Source organism: Jaculus jaculus, chromosome 13 (genome assembly GCF_020740685.1).
Source record: "Jaculus jaculus isolate mJacJac1 chromosome 13, mJacJac1.mat.Y.cur, whole genome shotgun sequence".
NCBI lineage: Eukaryota > Metazoa > Chordata > Mammalia > Rodentia > Dipodidae > Jaculus > Jaculus jaculus.
In genome coordinates, this window is record NC_059114.1 from 89,094,167 (window position 1) to 89,112,666 (window position 18,500).

The following is an 18,500-nucleotide window of genomic DNA, read 5'->3' on the forward strand; positions in this document are numbered from 1 at the left end:
GCAGTGTCCAAACGCCATGGGGGGTGGCCAAGCAGAACAGTGACCCAAGATAGGTTTCTGGAATTTTTCTGGCATAATTGTGGAACAAGGGGGGAGCAGGATGAGCTGCTGAAGACAGGTGTTAAAGGGGCCACAGGGAGAAAGGAAATAGAGGAAGGATTTTAGTGGTCGTGATAGATGGTTCTTACTAATGTACAGAACATGTGGTTTTCGATAAAAGGCACTTCACACTTCATCAGTCAGGAGGTTTTGTGGAAACCTTTCTGCTGTAGCACTTGGTTTCATGGTTCAAGGGAAAAAGCTTCTCACTGTCTAGTTGTATATATAAGTGGTTTAAGCTTCCTCATTTGTTTAAAAAATATAATTTATAAGAAAGAGATCGAGAGAGAGGGAAAGTAAGAATACAGGAGTATGGACTTGCCAGAGCCCCTTGCTGCTGCAGACACTCTAGACATCCAGACATACACCGCTTTGTGCGTCTTTCTTTATGGGGTACTGGGGAATTGAACCTGGGTCAGCAGCCTTTGCAAGAAAACAGCTTTGAGCATGGGGCCAGCTCTTCATTTCTCGATTAATACATCTTTAGCCTGTGTTCAAAGCAATTGTTGCTAAAAATAACACTGCTCATTTTTTTCCTTGTTCTTACCATGAAGTTACTGCATCCAAGGCCATATCCTAGTTTTGTGGGCCTTAAATTTTCTAAAATGATAAACACAATGTTATATTCAGGAACGTATCTATGCAGGCAGGACACCCGGAGTTTAAGATGTATCAGCCTCTGAGTAAATCTCTCATGTGTCCACCACCGAGCACTTCATTAGCATTGCACTAAACAGGGTCTACAGAACAATGTTCCTCCTCCTTCCCAGAGAGCTAACAATACACGTCTGTATTCACACTGTGTTGTTTTGTGTCATCCTTGTGAGTGCTACGTCCTGAGTAAGGAAGTGGGACAAGGTATGATTTTCTTTTTCTGGCTTTTCAAGGTAGGTTCTCACTCTAGCCCAGGCTGACCTGGAATTCACTAGTATGCAGTCTTAGGGTGGCCTCGAACTCATGGCAATCCTCCTACCTCTGCCTCCCAAGTGTTGGGGTTAAAAGCATGCACCACCATGCCTGGCCAATTTTTTTGTTTACTTTTACTTATTTATTTGAGAACGACACACACACACACACACACACACACACACAGAGAGAGAGAGAGAGAGGGAATGGAAGCTCCAGGGCCTCCAGCCACTGTAAATGACCTCCAGATGCATGTGCCCCCTTGTGCATCTGGCTAATGTGGGTCCTGGGGAATCGAGCCTTGAACCAGGGTCCTTAGGCTTCATAGGCAAGCACTTAACCACTAGGCCATCTCTCCAGCCCTGGCCTATTTTTTTTTAAATGAAGTAAATACAGTCAAGAAATTTCACCTCAGCATTGCGCTCTGCACCGCATTGTTGGTGTATGGAAGAAGCCATTTTGGGTTGTTTTCTTGGACTCCAGACCGTGCCATTCTGATTATCTGGGGCTCCACGGAGACTGAGGGGACTGGGTTCCATCAGCTCCTGTACAGAGCACCGTGCTTGGTACAGACTTGGAATTACTTTGCAATTGCTTGGTTCTCATGATCATATTGATGAGGTCATTCCTAATGTCAACTTGATAATCCTGTGGTGTGGACTTACTGGCTCTTAGAGGGTCTGATCTCGTTTGCAAGGCTTTGGAGATTATTTTCATCACATTTGCATCACGTATTTCTTTTAGCATGTAAGTTCAAGCCTTTAGAGTACTGGTGACTTGAAATTGACTTAGGACTCCTTTTTAGGCTTCAAGCTTTTTTGTTGTTTTAGAAATGATTTTATATCATATTTTGCCTTGTATTTTACAATCCATAGCTAACTTATTATAGGAAAGAACATGGACAAGAGGGAAATGGAAACAAAGGCAAAAAGTATTGCTTTTCAGAGGATACAGCTAATTTTTTAAAATCTTCTACCATAGATCTATGATAAAATTCTATCAATCTCCTCTCGCGAGGGTGAGACAATTGAGCTGGACAAGCCCGTGGTGGCCGAGGGCAACGTGGAGGTCTGGCTTAACTCTCTCCTGGAGGAATCTCAGTCCTCTTTACACAGTGTGATTCGTCAGGCAGCTGCGATGATTCAAGAGACAGGTTTCCATTTGACTGAATTTCTTTCTTCCTTCCCTGCTCAGGTCAGTGTATTGAACTTGGAGACTATTTTTATAGAACAGCCATCTCCAATCTCAGATTTTGCCTATTGTAAGTTGCACAAAGTATATAATATAATTCTAGCCTAATATTAAGATTTCATAGCTGGGCATGGTGGCACACATCTTTAATCCCAGCACTCTGGAGGCAGAGGTAGGTAGATCATCATGAGTTCGAGGCCACACTGAGACTACATAGTGAATTCCAGGTCAGTCTGGGCCAGTGCAAATGCCTACCTCAAAAAACAAACAAACAAAAAAAGATTTCATAAAGATTGACCAAGTATGGATAAGTTTAAAGATTTCAACTGCTAATTTTTTAGACTTAAGTATGTATTTGGGTTTCAGAGGTAGTTGACATGTTTTCCTTAATTTAGAACATTTTTTCTCCTACCAAACCTTCTTATGTAATAATGTACATAAATAAAAATGTACTGAGTGCATACCTTATTAGAAAAAATGAAAACTATATATTGGGATTAAAATATCAGAAACATTTTTTAGTCATTATGACCAGTGAGGAGTTGTGAGTACTTACCATGTGCAAGCTCTGCACTTTGGGGAGCAAATCCTATCTCTGCAGGTCTATGCAGGGCTGGAGGGATGGCTTAGCAGTTAAGGTGCTCTCCTGCAAAGCCAAATAGTTGCAGTTTGATTTTCCAGGACCCACGTAAAGTCAGATGCACAAAGTGGCTCATCTCGAGTTCACTTGCAGTGGCTAGAGGCCCTGGTGTGGCCATTCCCTCTGTCTGTATCTCTTTTCCCTATATCTCCCTGATTGCAAATAAATTAAAAAATATTTAAAAACAAAATCTATTTAAAGAGAAATGTGGTATAAACATAAATGACTTAAAAGTCAGAAAAGTTGTAGACACATCATAGGGCTTTACATACCTAATTGCTAGGTAAATAATATGAATTAATTTCCCATACATTTTGACAAAAGGTATCAGGTTGATGTAATCAAGGCTTTATTTTGCATAATAACTATAATTATTCATTATATTGAAGTTTCTATTCATACGTGTAAATTTGTCATATGTACTCTCATATAGCCTTTTGTACACATTTCCACAAGGTTGGGCTATTAGGAATTCAAATGATATGGACACGAGATTCAGAAGAAGCCCTACGAAATGCAAAGCTTGACAAGAGAATCATGCAGAAAACCAATCAGTCTTTTCTGGATCTACTAAACACTCTGATAGACATTACCACAAAGGAGCTGAGTTCTGTGGAACGAGTTAAATATGAGACTCTGATTACTATTCATGTCCACCAAAGAGACATCTTTGATGACCTGGTAAGTTCTTTGTCAATGTTATGACACATACACAACAGCAAGCACTCGACACTGTCCCTGTTTGCCCACCTGAAGTAACTAGCTCGAATTCAAGGCAAAGGTTAAATTCAAGGTAGAGCCATATTCATGATCAAAGATTGTCAGACTTTCTTCTTAGCCTTATGGTGAAATTTCAGTCACATACTGATTGTGTATACTACATTTTTGAGGCACTTATTTTAAAGTTCTCTATGTGATTATTTTAAATAATAAAATGTCCTGCCGTGTCTTGAAGAGCTTTCACTTGTTTTGTGCTCCTTTAAGTTATTGGTTGGAGGTCCCTGGTTTCTTGCTGCAGAAATTACAACTCATATTGTTAGTAGAGCTATTTGTGGCTTCTTTAAGGGCCTTCATAATTTGCACCCTTAAAAAGTTTTATTATACTTTATGTGGTTGGTTACAAAGTGGCCTTTCCTGATGTATTCAGATGTCATGCTAAGTTAGTTTGCCTTTAAAAAGTGAACAGGATAGAAAAGGAGAGTTTGATAGATACTGGAAATGTAAAATTTGTCCTCCACTATAAAACATCACATCAGAGGCAAGAAGCTCTTACTTTCATAGTAATTTTCTGGAGTGTGAATCAACCTCATTATATATGAAAAAAGATTATGAAAGATTTGGTCCTGATGTGGTGAAAATAAAGGCATTTTTCAAGCTATTTTCTGCTTATCTTCTCTCTTAATAGGCAAGCACATTGTTTGCCTCTCTGAGAAGCAAAGGGCTCAGGCTATTTCTAGACTTTTTTGCTTGTCAAAGGAAATAATAAAGATGGCTTAAAACCTTGGTTAATAATTCAGACAAAAGCATTGCTTGGCAATAACCTGCCATGTAGATGTTAAAATTCACTGTAAAATATTCAGTGGATCCACCCTCACCAAACGGTGCAGTTTACATTTTGTCAGAATCTGATGATTCCTCTTGTTAGGTTGTTTAGCTGTTACTCTGCATGTCCCAGCATGTGCTCCTTAGATTTTTACCTCATAGCTGGGACCTGTAGCATTGGGCATTTCGGAGTGAAATTTAAGAAGTAAATCTTATTATTGAACTGTAATGCCATTTAAATTGGAGGGCATAACTAGTAGTGCAATTGATTTTTTTCTCTCTCTCCTGTGGCTTCTCAAATTCCTTTTATATTGATCAATAAATGAATGGAATAGATGGTGATACAGTTGATGTCCAGGACCTAATTGGGTAGTTTTTCACTTTCCCTTGATGTTTCCCCATAAATGTTAATATGTATCTTTCACACATGACTCTCCACTCAGAGCTAACATATACTTTTTGAATTTCAGTGTCGCATGCATGTCAAGAGCCCAACGGACTTTGAGTGGCTGAAACAGTGCAGATTTTACTTTAATGAAGATTCCGACAAGATGATGATCCACATCACAGATGTGGCTTTCATATATCAGAACGAGTTTTTAGGCTGCACTGACAGGCTTGTCATAACTCCACTCACAGACAGGTGATGGAAGGGTTCTATGATTACATGCTGGCTCTCCCCTCCCCCTCTGCCCCATAGTTTTATTCTCTCAGCAGGCTCAGGAAGCTTTTGCTTAACACCTCTATGTGGTTTATAGCCTCTTTTACACCAAAGCTTTTGAAGACAATATTTCTCGCTTCCCATGGAATTTCAGTTTGTGCCAAAACAGACCTGGCTTCCTTTGCCTCCAGTCTTCATAGAGGCAGCATGCAAATGCCTTGGTGAACGTCGACTGGACAGCACGGGAATTAATTACTATGTGTCACTAGGTGAGAGTCACAGTGAGCCTTGAAGATTACTTTAGCAACTGCAGCACCCATTGCCCTCAGAAAAACAATTAAGGTTTTTTTTTTTTTTGTGGGATATGATTGGGTTGCAATGCAGGTGGAAGTAAGGATTGATGGGGGCACTGGCTGGGGAATGGGGAATTGTCAGTTTTCCCCTTTGCCAGCCGCTTGCCAGTTATGACAGTCAACATTTTAAAATTGGGAAACTAATATATGAACATGCTGCGTCTTGATTATGCTACCATCTTGTGATCCTCTCCCCCACCCCCGCCATTCCAATGAGCACTGCTCTTTCCAGGTAGTCCTTTGCCTTCCTCTGTTTCCTTGTCTCATTTTCTCATTTCTCTCCTCCTCCTCCTCGTCAAAGTGTTGATGTGCTGAGAACAGTGCAGCATCAGAACTTGCCCTCCTGCTTGAGGGGCAAGTATTACGCGCACCGAGCGTCTGCCCACCCTCACCTAGTTTATCTTGAACTTACTCCATCCAGGCTCTCAGTGTTAATTTTCTGTTGCTGCCATTACAAGTCACCACAAGGTTAGATGCCTGAACAACACAAAGTTATTATGTTTACTTCTAGAATTAAATAATACAGGGAACAGAAAGTGGAAAGTGTGAGAAGGAAACTTTTCTAGTTTTCAAAATGATTCGGAATTCATTTTCTTTTGTTTTTAGTAACTCATTTTCTAGCCTACAAATGTTGAGTATATACATATTTTTTTTCCAAGTTCAACCTTTTCTGTAGCTCAAGTCCCTCACTATAAAAACCTAAGAACCTTGTAAGTAAAGCAAGTATTTAACCATGTAAGTGAAGGTGATTCTGGAATTTATTTTAGTTAGTTTTATGCAAAATGCTCACTGAACTTATCTACCTTTAACTATATCATGTGTGAGAAGAGAGACGTTGTCTCTGGCTGGTCATTGAGATTTTAAGATTTTTCTATCCTTCTGTATAAAGAGAAATCCTCACAAGATAAATACTTTATAAGTGGCCAATTTTGTAGGCACTGACATGCGTGTTGATAGCCTTTCATCATCTGATCCTTGAAAATCCAACAGCCATGGTGGCTCTCAGGACTCTGAGAAGCACGGCACCTCACGACACCTAGGTCTTGGGGTGATGGCTGAGCAGCTATCCGGACATGATCAAACATACGGCATCTCTCTGCAGGACTCATGGTGACTTTCGTGGCCAGTCCTTCTTCCATGTTTGAGCGTATGCAGAGATGATTGGAATGTCTCCACTCCTGGTGTCACTTACAGCAGGGGCAGAGGAAATCAAGGGCTTATCCAGGAATTACATCTTTTTGATAGGAAGTGTGGATAGCAATAAGTTTTTCCTTGGCATCTTCTTACAGCCTCTGTGACCACCTGACTTTGCCCTTTGTAGCTGTGTAGTCTCAGGCAAGGCAGCTGACCTCATTTCTTTCTTTTGGAATTATTGTGTGGATCAGATGGCATGTATGAAACACTCCTCTGTCAGCTACTTTGGGGTAGATGGGATGAGAACCTGACAAAGACTTAAAGAGGAATTATCTATTTTAGCTTGTGGTTTCAGAGAGTCCGTGGTTGCCCAGGCCCCATGCTTTTATGCTATGCTCCATGACTGTGAGAACCCTCAGTCAATGGCGTCTTCACTTCATGGTGGACAGGAAGAATAGAGAGGGAGGAATTGGGGCCCGAGAAAGAGGCAACCTCCCAAACACACCTCTGGTGACCAACTTCTTCCATCCAGGCCTCACTTCCTACCTTTTATCACCACCCTATCATGCTGTCATATGACGTATCCTCAAGGGATAAATGCATTGGTTAGGTCAGAGCACTGAAGATCTCTCTCTCTCTGTATGTGTTTAGAATATCACTGTGGAGTTCAGGATGGTCTGAAACTTCATTCATATACACATTTTTTTCCACAAGACTAGCCTTTTAAAAAATTCTTTTACTTATTTATTTGAAAGCAATGGACAGGGGGGGGGGGAGAGAGAGAGAGAGAATGGGCGCACCAGGGCCTCCAGCCACTGCAAACAAACTCCAGACGCGTGCGCCCCCTTGTGCATCTGGCTAACGTGGGTCCTGGGGAATTGAGCCTCGAACCAGGGTCCTCAGGCTTCACAGGCAAGCGCTTAACCACTAAGCCATCTCTCCAGCCCCCCAAGACTAGCTTTGAATTCATGATAAACTTGGTTCAGCTCCCTGAGTGCTGGGATTACAGGTGTTCACCACAATGCCCAGCACAATGTTATTTTCCTCACTGAATACGCATTGTCTAATATTGTCTAATGACCTTTCCTATGGTACAAAGAGGTTTGCCAGACAGCAGCAAGTGGCCACAGTCGGTGGAGATGTATTTCTTTTCTTTTTTTAAAAATTATATTTATTTATTTGACAGAGTGAGAGAGGGAAAGAGGGAGGGAGGGAGAGAGAGAGAGAGAGAGAGAGAGAGAGAGAGAGAGAGAGAGAGAGAATGGGTGTTCCAGGGCCTCCAGCCACAGACAATGAAGTCCAGATGCATGTGCCACCTTATGCATCTGGTTTACACGGGTTCTGGGGAATCAAACGGAGGTCCTTTGGCTTTGTAGGCAAACACCTTAACCACTAAGGCATCTCTCCAGCCCCGGATGTTTTTCTTATCTGGAAAGGTTGCATGTGTGCTGGGTCCACAGTGAGAGGGTTTGGCTTGCAGGTGTGGGCTAGATTAAGCCTGACCCCTTCCACCGAGTTCCTGAGCAAAGCCACTCAGTCAGCGAGAGTCCTTCCTCAAGTGCAGCTGGGGAGAGAGAAGCAGACTTCTCACAGGGTGCTCTGGGGACTTAGTGAAGTCATGTATGTGGAGTCCATTGTGTTGCCAGGTGTTGTTACACATGGTATTCTGAAATGATGGCCAAATGTGATGGAGGAATGAGGCCTTCTGCTAAAAGGCAAAGCAGATGGTAGAAGTGACGCTAATTTAACTCACTGGGTCAGCAACCAAACAAATGCCTGAAAGTAGGATAAGGATCTAATGGGAAGAAAAAGGGTTTTGGTGGGAGCGAGAAGGAAGAAGGTAATTGGGGGTGTTGCAGTCAGATTTGCATTGCTGGCAGAAGATACTTGACCAAGAGCAGATTGTGGGAAAAAAGGGTTTATTTTGGCTTACAGGCTCAAGGGGGAAGCTCCACAAATGCAGGGGAAAACGATGGCATGAGCAGAGGGTGGACATCACCTCCCAGCCAATATCAGGTGGACAATAGCAACAGGAGAGTGTGTCAAACTCTGGCCAGGGAAAGCTGGCTATAACATCCATAAGCCCACCCCCAACAATACCCTGCCTCCAGGACGCTTTAATTCCCAAATCTCCATCAGCTGGAAACCTAGCATTGAGAACATCTAAGTTTATGGGGGACGCCTGAATCAAACCACCACAGAGAGAGTGGGGTCAAAATGCAATGTACACATGTATATAGGCATCAAAATTTTTACAGAAAGGGAAAGTGGAAGTGAGGGCAGAGAGCCTCCTGTTTCCACACATACCTTCTTCTCTGTGCAGGCTACCCATTGACTTGGCTCTGAGGAACCCATTTCTGGCTAGAGACCCCAGAAGACGTCTGCCAGTGTGGTCCTTGCTCATGCCACCCATAGGCTGGCTGAATACCTCATAGTCCACAAGGAAACTAAACTGCACTGGTTTATAAATGTCTCCTTTGAAAACACCAGGGGGAGCTTGGAATCAAGTTACATGTCAGCATGTTTTCAGGAACAATTTTTCCTTTATAGGTGACGTTGTGTTCACTCATCACATCTTTTCTCTATAACTCTCCTAGAGTAAGATGTGGAAGGAACCATAGGCCTAGGTCTTCACCAGTGACTCATGATGTGATCATTAGCAGTGTGTGATTTAAATCCCGGGAAATCTTGGATTGAAAGGGGAAATGACCAATAAATCATTTCCAGTTTGTTTCACAGAACATCTTTTTTCCTTGGACTGTGAATTGAACCCAGAGCTTTGAGCATGTTAGCCAAGCACTGACCTCCACCCACATATGCTAGTATGTTAATTATGTTTTGAGAGTAAGACACAGAGAAATAGGGAGAGAGAGAGAGAGAGAGAGAGAGAGAGAGAGAGAGAGAGAGAGAGAGAGAGAGAGAGAGAGAGAGGGAGTGGGAGAGGGAGAGGGAGGGAGGAGGGAGGGAGGGAGGGAGAAGAGAGAATGGGTGCCCTGGGGCCTTCAGCCACTGCAAACAGACTCCAGACACATGCATCACTTTATGGCTCATGTGTGACATTGCATGCTTGCATCACTGTGTGTCTGGCTATGTGGGACCTGGAGATTTGAACATGAATTCTTAGGCTTCACAGGCAATCACCTTCTCCATTAACCCATCTGTCCGCCTCTGTTTATTTACTTTTAAATTTATTTTTGTGACCAAATCTCACCATATAGCTCAGGCTGACCTTGAATTCACTGTGTGGCAGACTGGTCTCAGACTCCCAGTCCTTCTGCTGCTGCCTCTGTTTCCCAAGTGGGCCTGTGCCACATACCCTAGCTTGTTTTTTCTTTTGAGAACAAATTTTATTATGCATATTTGAGGTTTACAATATAACATAATAGAGTATGTAGTCAGTAAGCTAGTTTTACACTAAATGATAGTGATGCATGTAATAGCCCACATCATTACTTATTTTGGTGATGAGCTGCTGAAATTTAGTCATTTTAGCTATGGTTCCCCACGCAATGCAGCTTTAGTAATGATAGACCTTATGTCACACATTTGACCTCTAGTCTTATGGACCTCACGAAACGGGTGTGATCCATCTTCTGACCCCATGACCATGTGCTAACCAGCTGTCGCTTCTGGAAGCTATTGTTTTGTTCTCTGTGCTACCATCACCCCTTCCTCACCCCAGCCCCCACATACAACTTGGGTCATGCGGTGCTTCTTCTTCTGTTGTCTCGTTTACTTCACAAAGCAAAACTTCCTCCAGGTCTGCTGCTGTGTGGCAGGTGGCAGGGCTGTCTTCTGTGAGTGGCTGCGTGATGTTCTATTGTGTCAATGGTTTTGAAAATTTCATTTTTGTTCTGCCAGGTAGTTGGACAGGTTCTGGGCTATTGCTAGGAATGTTGCAGTAGAGATAGCACGTATGATCATGAGGGATGCTGTCATATCTTTCGGGTATGCACCCGTAAGGAGGATGGCTGGGGCATATGGTAGTTTTATTTTTAAGTTAAACCTCATTTTGCTTTCCATATGGCTTCAAGAATGATATGCTTACCAATAGTGTAGAAGGGCCCTTTTCCTCCAATCCCTCATCAGTGTTTGTTATTTTTTTACCTTTTTAGTAGTGGGTATTGTATAGGGTGAGGGGTAAATATCACACAGTGGTTTTAGTTTGTATTTTTTCTGGTGCTTAGTGAGACTCAGGCAATGAAATGGCCAGAGACTACCTTCTCTGTCCATAGCACATCTTGTGTGTGGTGTGTGTATTTGTGTGTGGTGCATGTATGCGTGCTGTATGTGTGTACATATAAGCATGTGTTTATGTGTGTGCAGATACATGTGTGCATAGAGCTCAGTGGACAGCCTTGAGCGCTGTCCCTTGGGAATGTTGTCCACTCTTTTAAAGGGTTTATCACTGGCTTAGAATTTGTTACTTAGGCTACACTGGCCAGCCAACAAGTCCCAGGGATCTGTCAGTGCTGGGATGACAAACATGATGCCACTCCTGGCTTCTTTTGCGTAGGTTCTGAGAGACAAACTTGGGTCCACATGCTTGCAAGGCAAGCACTTTGCTGACTGGGGTATGTGTCCAGCCTTTGGCTATCCCCCGGCCCCCTCATAGCACCTCAGCTTCGGAAATGACCTGTAAGGACAGCGTCTCTGCTCGTGTGTCTTTTAATCGCGCAGGGGCTTGTTTCTCTCCGCTGTCTGTCTCGCCGTGCCTGATTGATGCTCGTGGCGTGGCCCTAGTGACACTGTCTTCCTGCAGGTGCTACATCACATTGGCTCAAGCCCTGGGGATGAGCATGGGTGGAGCCCCTGCTGGGCCTGCAGGAACGGGCAAGACAGAAACCACCAAGGACATGGGACGATGTCTTGGGAAGTATGTGGTGGTTTTCAACTGCTCAGACCAGATGGATTTCCGAGGACTTGGGCGGATATTTAAAGGTGAGTGTTAGACCTTTCATATAATGAGAGATCTCAGAGGTGGTATAGCCCATTAAGATTGATTTTTCAAAGGTTGGTGACATAACCAGAACTAGGACATATGTTTTGCTTGTGTGAGACCCTAAGTTGTGTTCCCAGTGACAACCACAATGAAATGTTTGTTTACAATAATTGGCTCCAGTTAGTCAGAGGGGACAATGTAGCGATGCCTGTGTTATTCCTCCAGTTTCTCTGAGACGGAGTTTCTTGCTGCTGTAAAGGCACCGATAATCTGGCTGGTCTACAGCTTCCGGTTTCCCTGGCTCTGCTTCCTGTTGGTGCGGCTGACTTTGGATCTCAGACTCATGAAGCATTTTACATCTGGCTTTATGTGGATGCTGGGGAATTGACCTTGGGTTGGCATGCTTTGCAAACAAGTACTTTTAACCAGAGAGCAATCTCCCCAGGCTTTTTAGTCTCATGTATGAACTTTGTAAGGTTTATTGGACAATTTTGTGCCTTGTCAGCGTTAGATGGATGAAATGTCACCTATCTTTTGTAATATCCTTTCATTAATGCAGGTTGGATGTTCACAGACAAGTTGGCAAATTGTGAACTATTTTGGTCCACTTGATGTATCCATTCATTTAATGACATTCTTGAGTAAACCTAATCTCTGGTTCATTTTAGCAGCTGCATAATGTCGCTTTCCTTGATTTCCCAAAATTATATACTAATTGGATTTTTCTGTTTAATTTCCTTTCTAAGGGCTGGCACAGTCTGGATCCTGGGGTTGTTTTGATGAATTTAACCGTATTGATCTACCAGTTCTCTCAGTTGCAGCTCAGCAAATTTCCATTATTCTAACATGTAAAAAAGAGCGTAAAAAGTCTTTTATTTTTACTGATGGTGATAATGTGACTATGAACCCTGAATTTGGACTTTTTCTCACCATGGTAAGGAATCATTAGAACTACTGAAGTTTAGCCTTTCTTATCACAATCTTCATATCGCTCCATGGTTATATGTCACCCTTGTTCCATGAATGGAAATTAGGCTTGTAATTTTCATTACTGTTTGAAGCCTTTGTGTTAAGCAAAATCCAAGTTAATAACTCGGCTTTTTCTGTCCCAAGCAAAAGCAGAGTGGGATGTATAAATGAGTTCGCCCAGCAGTCACTGCAGATTTGTAGTGTGTACACAGTGGATTTTTAATATCATGCTGATGTGTCCTTGTTTTCCCCACACATATCATCCATCCTTGGGTTTTGTTTCCTTTTGAGAACCCTGGCTATGCTGGGCGTCAGGAACTCCCTGAGAACCTGAAGATCAACTTCCGCTCGGTAGCGATGATGGTCCCCGACCGTCAGATCATCATCAGGGTGAAGCTGGCCAGCTGTGGCTTCGTTGACAACGTTGTCCTGGCCAGGAAGTTTTTCACCCTCTACAGGCTGTGTGAGGAGCAGCTGTCTAAGCAGGTGTGTGGCTCTGCAGGCTTAGCTGAGCTTCAGCCTCCCACTAGGCAGAAACTTCTGCTTGAGTGTAGACAAAATACTTTGTGAGTCTAGGCACAAAAGTATATCAGGAAAAATGGTTTAATCTGTACTGTTTTATTAAGAAGTGGATTTGCCGCATAAATTAGTATTTATAACATAGAAGGGAAGCAAATGCTGCCCAAATGGCGAGCATGTGGGTGAGAAGAGGCCACGGGTGACAGGATGACATCACACGGCTCATGTTGTGATGAATGTGTAGGTGGTGCACGTAGCTTGTCCTTCTACTAGATCCCATTTCTCACTCATCTCTAAGTTTGTGTGTGCATGTGGGTGTGTGAGAGAGAGAGAGAGAGAAAGAGAGAAAGAGAGGGAGAGCGAGAGAGAGAGAGAGGTGTAATCAGCCCATCTTAATCCTGGTTCAGAGACATCTCTAGGTACATGTGTGAATTTTCACATGTAAGCCTGATTAAGAAGATGTCTCCACTCTACAAGGAAGCAGAGGCCTTTCCCTTATTTAGATGCATCTCAGTTCTCACCCTGGGCTGATCCTAAGGACAGTATGGAGGAAGCTCATCTGCTCACTCTTTCTTTGCTCACGAAGTATGCCATAAAGAAAATTTGTGCTTCAGTGTTTGAGTTTTTTATAAAGGAAACCAGTGCAAATTCATTCTTATGAATATGTCTTCTGTTTCATTCATATTGTTTCCGTGGTGGGGTAGTATGGGAGGCCATCACCCCAGGGTCGTCCTCTTTCTTCAGGTCCATTATGACTTTGGTCTGCGCAACATCCTGTCAGTGCTGCGCACTCTCGGCGCAGCAAAAAGAGCCAGCCCCACGGACGCAGAGTCCACCATTGTCATGCGTGTGCTACGCGACATGAACCTTTCCAAGCTGGTAAGGCCCGCAGACGGAAACCGTCCACCTGCTTAAATATCAGTTTAACTAATTAAGCACAAATGGGACTTACAAATATTTATTGGAAATGCTCATTTTAAATACTCAACTATGAGACTGAAATGATGGAAAGAATAGATTTAATATATATATTTTTTCTAGAGTCTTTTTGAAATAATTGCTATCTTACCTGAAATATTTCTATTCTAGTAGAATTGAAATGGATTTAAGAAAACCCACACATGGCGTCCCAAGCACCTTAGGTCATTGTTCTGAAGTCAGTTTTAACCTTCATTAAAGTCCATAGAGCTCGATAGGAAGCAGTAGTACAAATTTTTGCAATATGTAGTAATTTCATTCTTATAGCAAATACTGACCAGTGAATCTATATGAAGGATAATAGAGTGATATATTTTTCTTTTGAAGTAAAAATATGAACCAAATTCCAACACATGAATTTCCTACTGCTTCTCATTACAAATTTCTCTTTAGCCTAAATTAAGAACTGTAGACTTCTGAGTGTCTCCTGGACCAGCTAACTCGTGGAACAGTTGTAGTGTAGGAAGTATTTTCTCTCTATTTACTTCTTTCTTTTCTTTCTCATCTAAACTTTTCAATCTATGGGGAATATAAGGGAAATATTACTCAAATTTAGGAATGGTGATATTTTGTTCATTCATGATTATCCTGCATACCTTGGATTATATTGAGCATTTTAAATCCTTCTGTATATCCCTATATGTGTGCTAAAATCATCGGTGTCCTTTCCTTCTCTTTTACTTTTTAGATTGATGAGGATGAGCCCCTATTTTTGAGTTTGATTGATGATCTCTTCCCAAATATTCTTCTGGACAAGGCAGGTTACCCTGAACTGGAAACAGCAATTAGTAAGCAGGTAATATGGTTCATGGGCCAGAGTGCTGGGCTTGTTTTGTCTGTAACTGATAGGAGTCAGCTGGGGCTCCTCGGTCCCTAACCTGTGGCTGCTGGGACTGGCACAGAGGCCTGCCCACCATGGACAGCTCCTCCTCTCAGGGTCCTCTTGCCTTCCCACAGCCACATGTCCAGTGAGACATGCGCAGTGCCCTCAGTATTAGTGGAAACCATCCCCTATACAACAATCATCTCAGAAAGTGGAGATTTCCTTTTTCTTTTTTCTCTTTTCAAGATTGGGTTTCTTTCTAGCCCAGGCTGACCTGGAATTCACTCTGTATTCCCAGGCTGGCCTCAAACTCATAGTGATCCTCCTACCTCTGCCTTCCAAGTTCTGAGATTGAAGGCGTGAGACATCATGCCTGTCCCTGGGCCTAAAATTTTTCTCTGCACAATAAAGGTATTAACAGTACTAGTGTTATTATTTTTATTTTTACTTTTCATTCAGTACAGCCTTATTGTTTTAAAGATTTTATTTTTGTTTATTAGAGACAGAGAGGAGAGAGAGAGTGAGAATGGGTACACCAGGATCTCTAGCCACTGCAAACGAACTCCAGACACATGTGCCACCTTGTGCATCAGGCTTACATGGGAGCTGGAGAATTGGACGGGGGTCCTTAGGCTTCGCAGGCATGCGCCTTAGCTGCAAAGCCATCTCTCCAGCCCACAACTTAATTGCTTAATAGACCTACAACTCATATTAACTGCTGCATTGCATAGAATACTGTTGCATTTTTTCAGTGACACCTAAATACATCAGCAATCTAAGTCAGCATCAGCAAACCGATTCAGTTCAGGTGACTTTTTTCTATGCAGATGGAACGCTATGATGGTTTACTTCAACACCACACAAAGGGCACGTGTTAGTGTCTCATATTTAAATTATAACATTATATTAAAACACTTACTGGAATTAGGATTATTTTCTAGGCAAAAATCTTGGTGTTTAAACTTAGATTAGTGTTGGGTGCAAGGTAATATCTATACTCTGTGAATATGGTAGATAGAAACTGTAAAGACATGTAAATGTAGATACTAAAACGACTATTTATGTGTTTGGGATGGAGAGATGACTTAGCAGTTAAGGCACTTGCCTGCAAAGCCTAAGGACTGGGGTTCGATTCCCCAGTACCCATGTAAGCCAAATGCACATGGTGGCACATGTATCTGGAGTTTGTTTGCAGTGGCTGAAGGCCATGGTGTGCCCATTCTCTCTCTATCTGTTTCTTTCTCACTCCCTCTTTCACAAATAAATAAAGTTTTTTTTGTTTCATTTTTTTGAGGTAGGGTCTCACTCTAGCTCAGGTTAACCTGGAATTCACTCTCAGGGTGGCCTTGAACTCACAGCAATCCTCCTACCTCTGCCTCCCAAGTGTTAGGATTAAAGACATGTGTCATTATGCTTGGCTTCAAATAAATAAATATTTTTTTAAAAAGTAAAATTAATTTATATGTACTTTCTACCAATCCAACTCACTGAGCATTTTGTAGCCATGAGTGTCATATTATAAGTTAAACGTTCCAAACTTATCTTTCCATTTCAGTGTTTGTTCTTAAGTTGCTTTCCAACTTGCATTCTATACAATGCCAGTACTAATGTGATCAATTCCCAAAGAGAAAATAGATGTTTCTTATTTACTTGGAATCATGTCTGATTATGTTCAGCCTGAGTTTTGTTGGGGTCTGTGTACATATTTTTGTGTGACAGATCTTTCATTGTGGTAACGTATACACCATTCAGTTTATCATTTCCAACACTGAAGTGTGTTGTCTGGCAGATCCAGTCCATTTGCTGAGCTATCCCTGTGCCATCTCTACTGCCCATGCTCAGAATGTTTTTACTTCCCCAACTGAAGCTTAAAGGCATTGAAAATTAACCCTGCATTCTTTCCTCGCTCCATGTCTACGTATTGTCAAGCACACTGATAAGTGTGAGTCACTGTGGAGGTTTTGTTGTGCTTCAGATTGAGGAAGCTGGCTTAATCAACCACCCTCCTTGGAAGCTGAAAGTCATCCAGCTGTTTGAAACCCAGAGGGTGAGGCATGGGATGATGACCCTGGGGCCGAGTGGAGCAGGAAAAACCACGTGCATCCACACCCTGATGAAAGCTATGACCGGTAAGGGAAAGCGGCTTGTCGCCCTGGAGAAGACAATCAGTAGTTGCATTCCATGCGAAGCACGAGGACAGACAGAGGGCTGTTTTGTATTGCTCATGGGACCATTTAAAAATGGCATATTATGCAAATGGACCAGTGACATACAACACTTTGAAGTGACATTTTCACTGTGCTATATGTTTAAGATATTTTCTTTTCTTTTTTTTTCTCAATTTTTATTAACATTTTCCATGATTATAAAAAATATCCCATGGTAATGTCCTCCCTCCCCCTCCACTTTCCCCTTTGAAATTCCATTCTCCATCATATCCCCTCCCCATCTCAATCAGTCTCTCTTTTATTTTGATGTCATGATCTTTTCCTCCTCTTATGATGGTCTTGTGTAGGTAGTGTCAGGCACTGTGAGGTCATGGATATCCAGGCCATTTAGTGTCTGGAGGAGCATATTGTAAGGAGTCCTACCCTTCCTTTGGCTCTTACATTTTTTCTGCCACCTCTTCCACATTAGACCCTGAGCCTTGGAAGGTGTGATTGTGATGTTACTCAGTACCGCAGTCACTTCTTTCCAGCACTATTATACCTTCTGAGTCATCCCAAAGTCACTGCCATCTGAAAAGAGAAGATTCTCTACCCAAAGTGAGAGTACCATTAATATAAGGGTATAAATATTAAGAGAAGTGCTTGCTGGGCAGTTTGATAAGCATAGTATATACACTTATCCAGACATCAGCAGATGTTATACCCCTAGGGCTCATGACTACCCCTGTTTTAAGTTTTCAGTATCAGGAATGTATCCCCCCCTCATGGAGTGGGCCTCCAGTCCAACTGGAGGGCAGTTGGTTTCCACCACGACAGATCTGCCACGATTGCACCCATTGGCTCATTTGGCCTGGCTGGCAATTATAAGGCTTGCAGTGTCCACTGTTGAGTATCTTCTCTGGTGGTATCTCTTTCTCCCATTGAACTACATGTAGAATGGCTTATTCCATCTTTCTGTTAGCTGGTCTATATGGAGGAGGTTATCAGCTCAGTTCCAGCAGGATTTTTCAATGGCCTTGCAGCCCAAGTATGTGGAGTCCTCAGCAATAGGGTCTTACCATTGATTCTTGGTGGGAAACCAAGGACCTCTGCAATGGCCTATAATGTTTTGGGGGCATCAGGGACCGCCCTGGCCAACAACTCACTGGAGGTATCCCATCCCTGGCATTGAAAATTTTCTAACAATGATCTATGGCTCCTGAGTGTTCCATTGTCTGAAACCGGAGGATTCCATATGATTTATTTGCATCTTTTTAGATTTTGATTAGCCCTCCCTCCACCTTTCGCTTACTCAATCTCTTCCCCTGACCTCACTTTGGTCCTTTTCACCCCCATTAATCTATTCTTCTACTTACATATATACAAAACCAACCTGTTAAGTATGCTCCTCCCTTCCTTTCTCTTCCCTTTATATCTCCTTTTTAACTTACTGGTCTCTGCTACTGAGTTTTTTCCTTTTCACACACTTGTCTTGATGAACATGAACAGTACAAAAATCAAGGCCCAAATTTAGAAATGCCCAAGGTCACACAATGGTGTGATGGACTAGAAGTTATGGTAGGGATGCAATAACAA

The 18,500-nt window shown here is 42.4% G+C and overlaps 1 protein-coding gene across 1 annotated transcript in view; it reads left to right on the plus strand.

Moving 5' to 3' along the window:
• Window positions 1-18,500, plus strand: part of Dnah5 (dynein axonemal heavy chain 5) — a 247,680-nt gene that overhangs the window by 103,608 nt on the left and 125,572 nt on the right. The window contains exons 33-41 of the mRNA XM_045132474.1: window positions 1,987-2,199; window positions 3,293-3,517; window positions 4,849-5,021; window positions 11,289-11,467; window positions 12,215-12,402; window positions 12,729-12,923; window positions 13,701-13,835; window positions 14,623-14,730; window positions 16,733-16,886. Coding sequence (XP_044988409.1) covers window positions 1,987-2,199; window positions 3,293-3,517; window positions 4,849-5,021; window positions 11,289-11,467; window positions 12,215-12,402; window positions 12,729-12,923; window positions 13,701-13,835; window positions 14,623-14,730; window positions 16,733-16,886 — 1,570 coding nt within the window. The remainder of the gene's footprint in view (window positions 1-1,986; window positions 2,200-3,292; window positions 3,518-4,848; window positions 5,022-11,288; window positions 11,468-12,214; window positions 12,403-12,728; window positions 12,924-13,700; window positions 13,836-14,622; window positions 14,731-16,732; window positions 16,887-18,500) is intronic.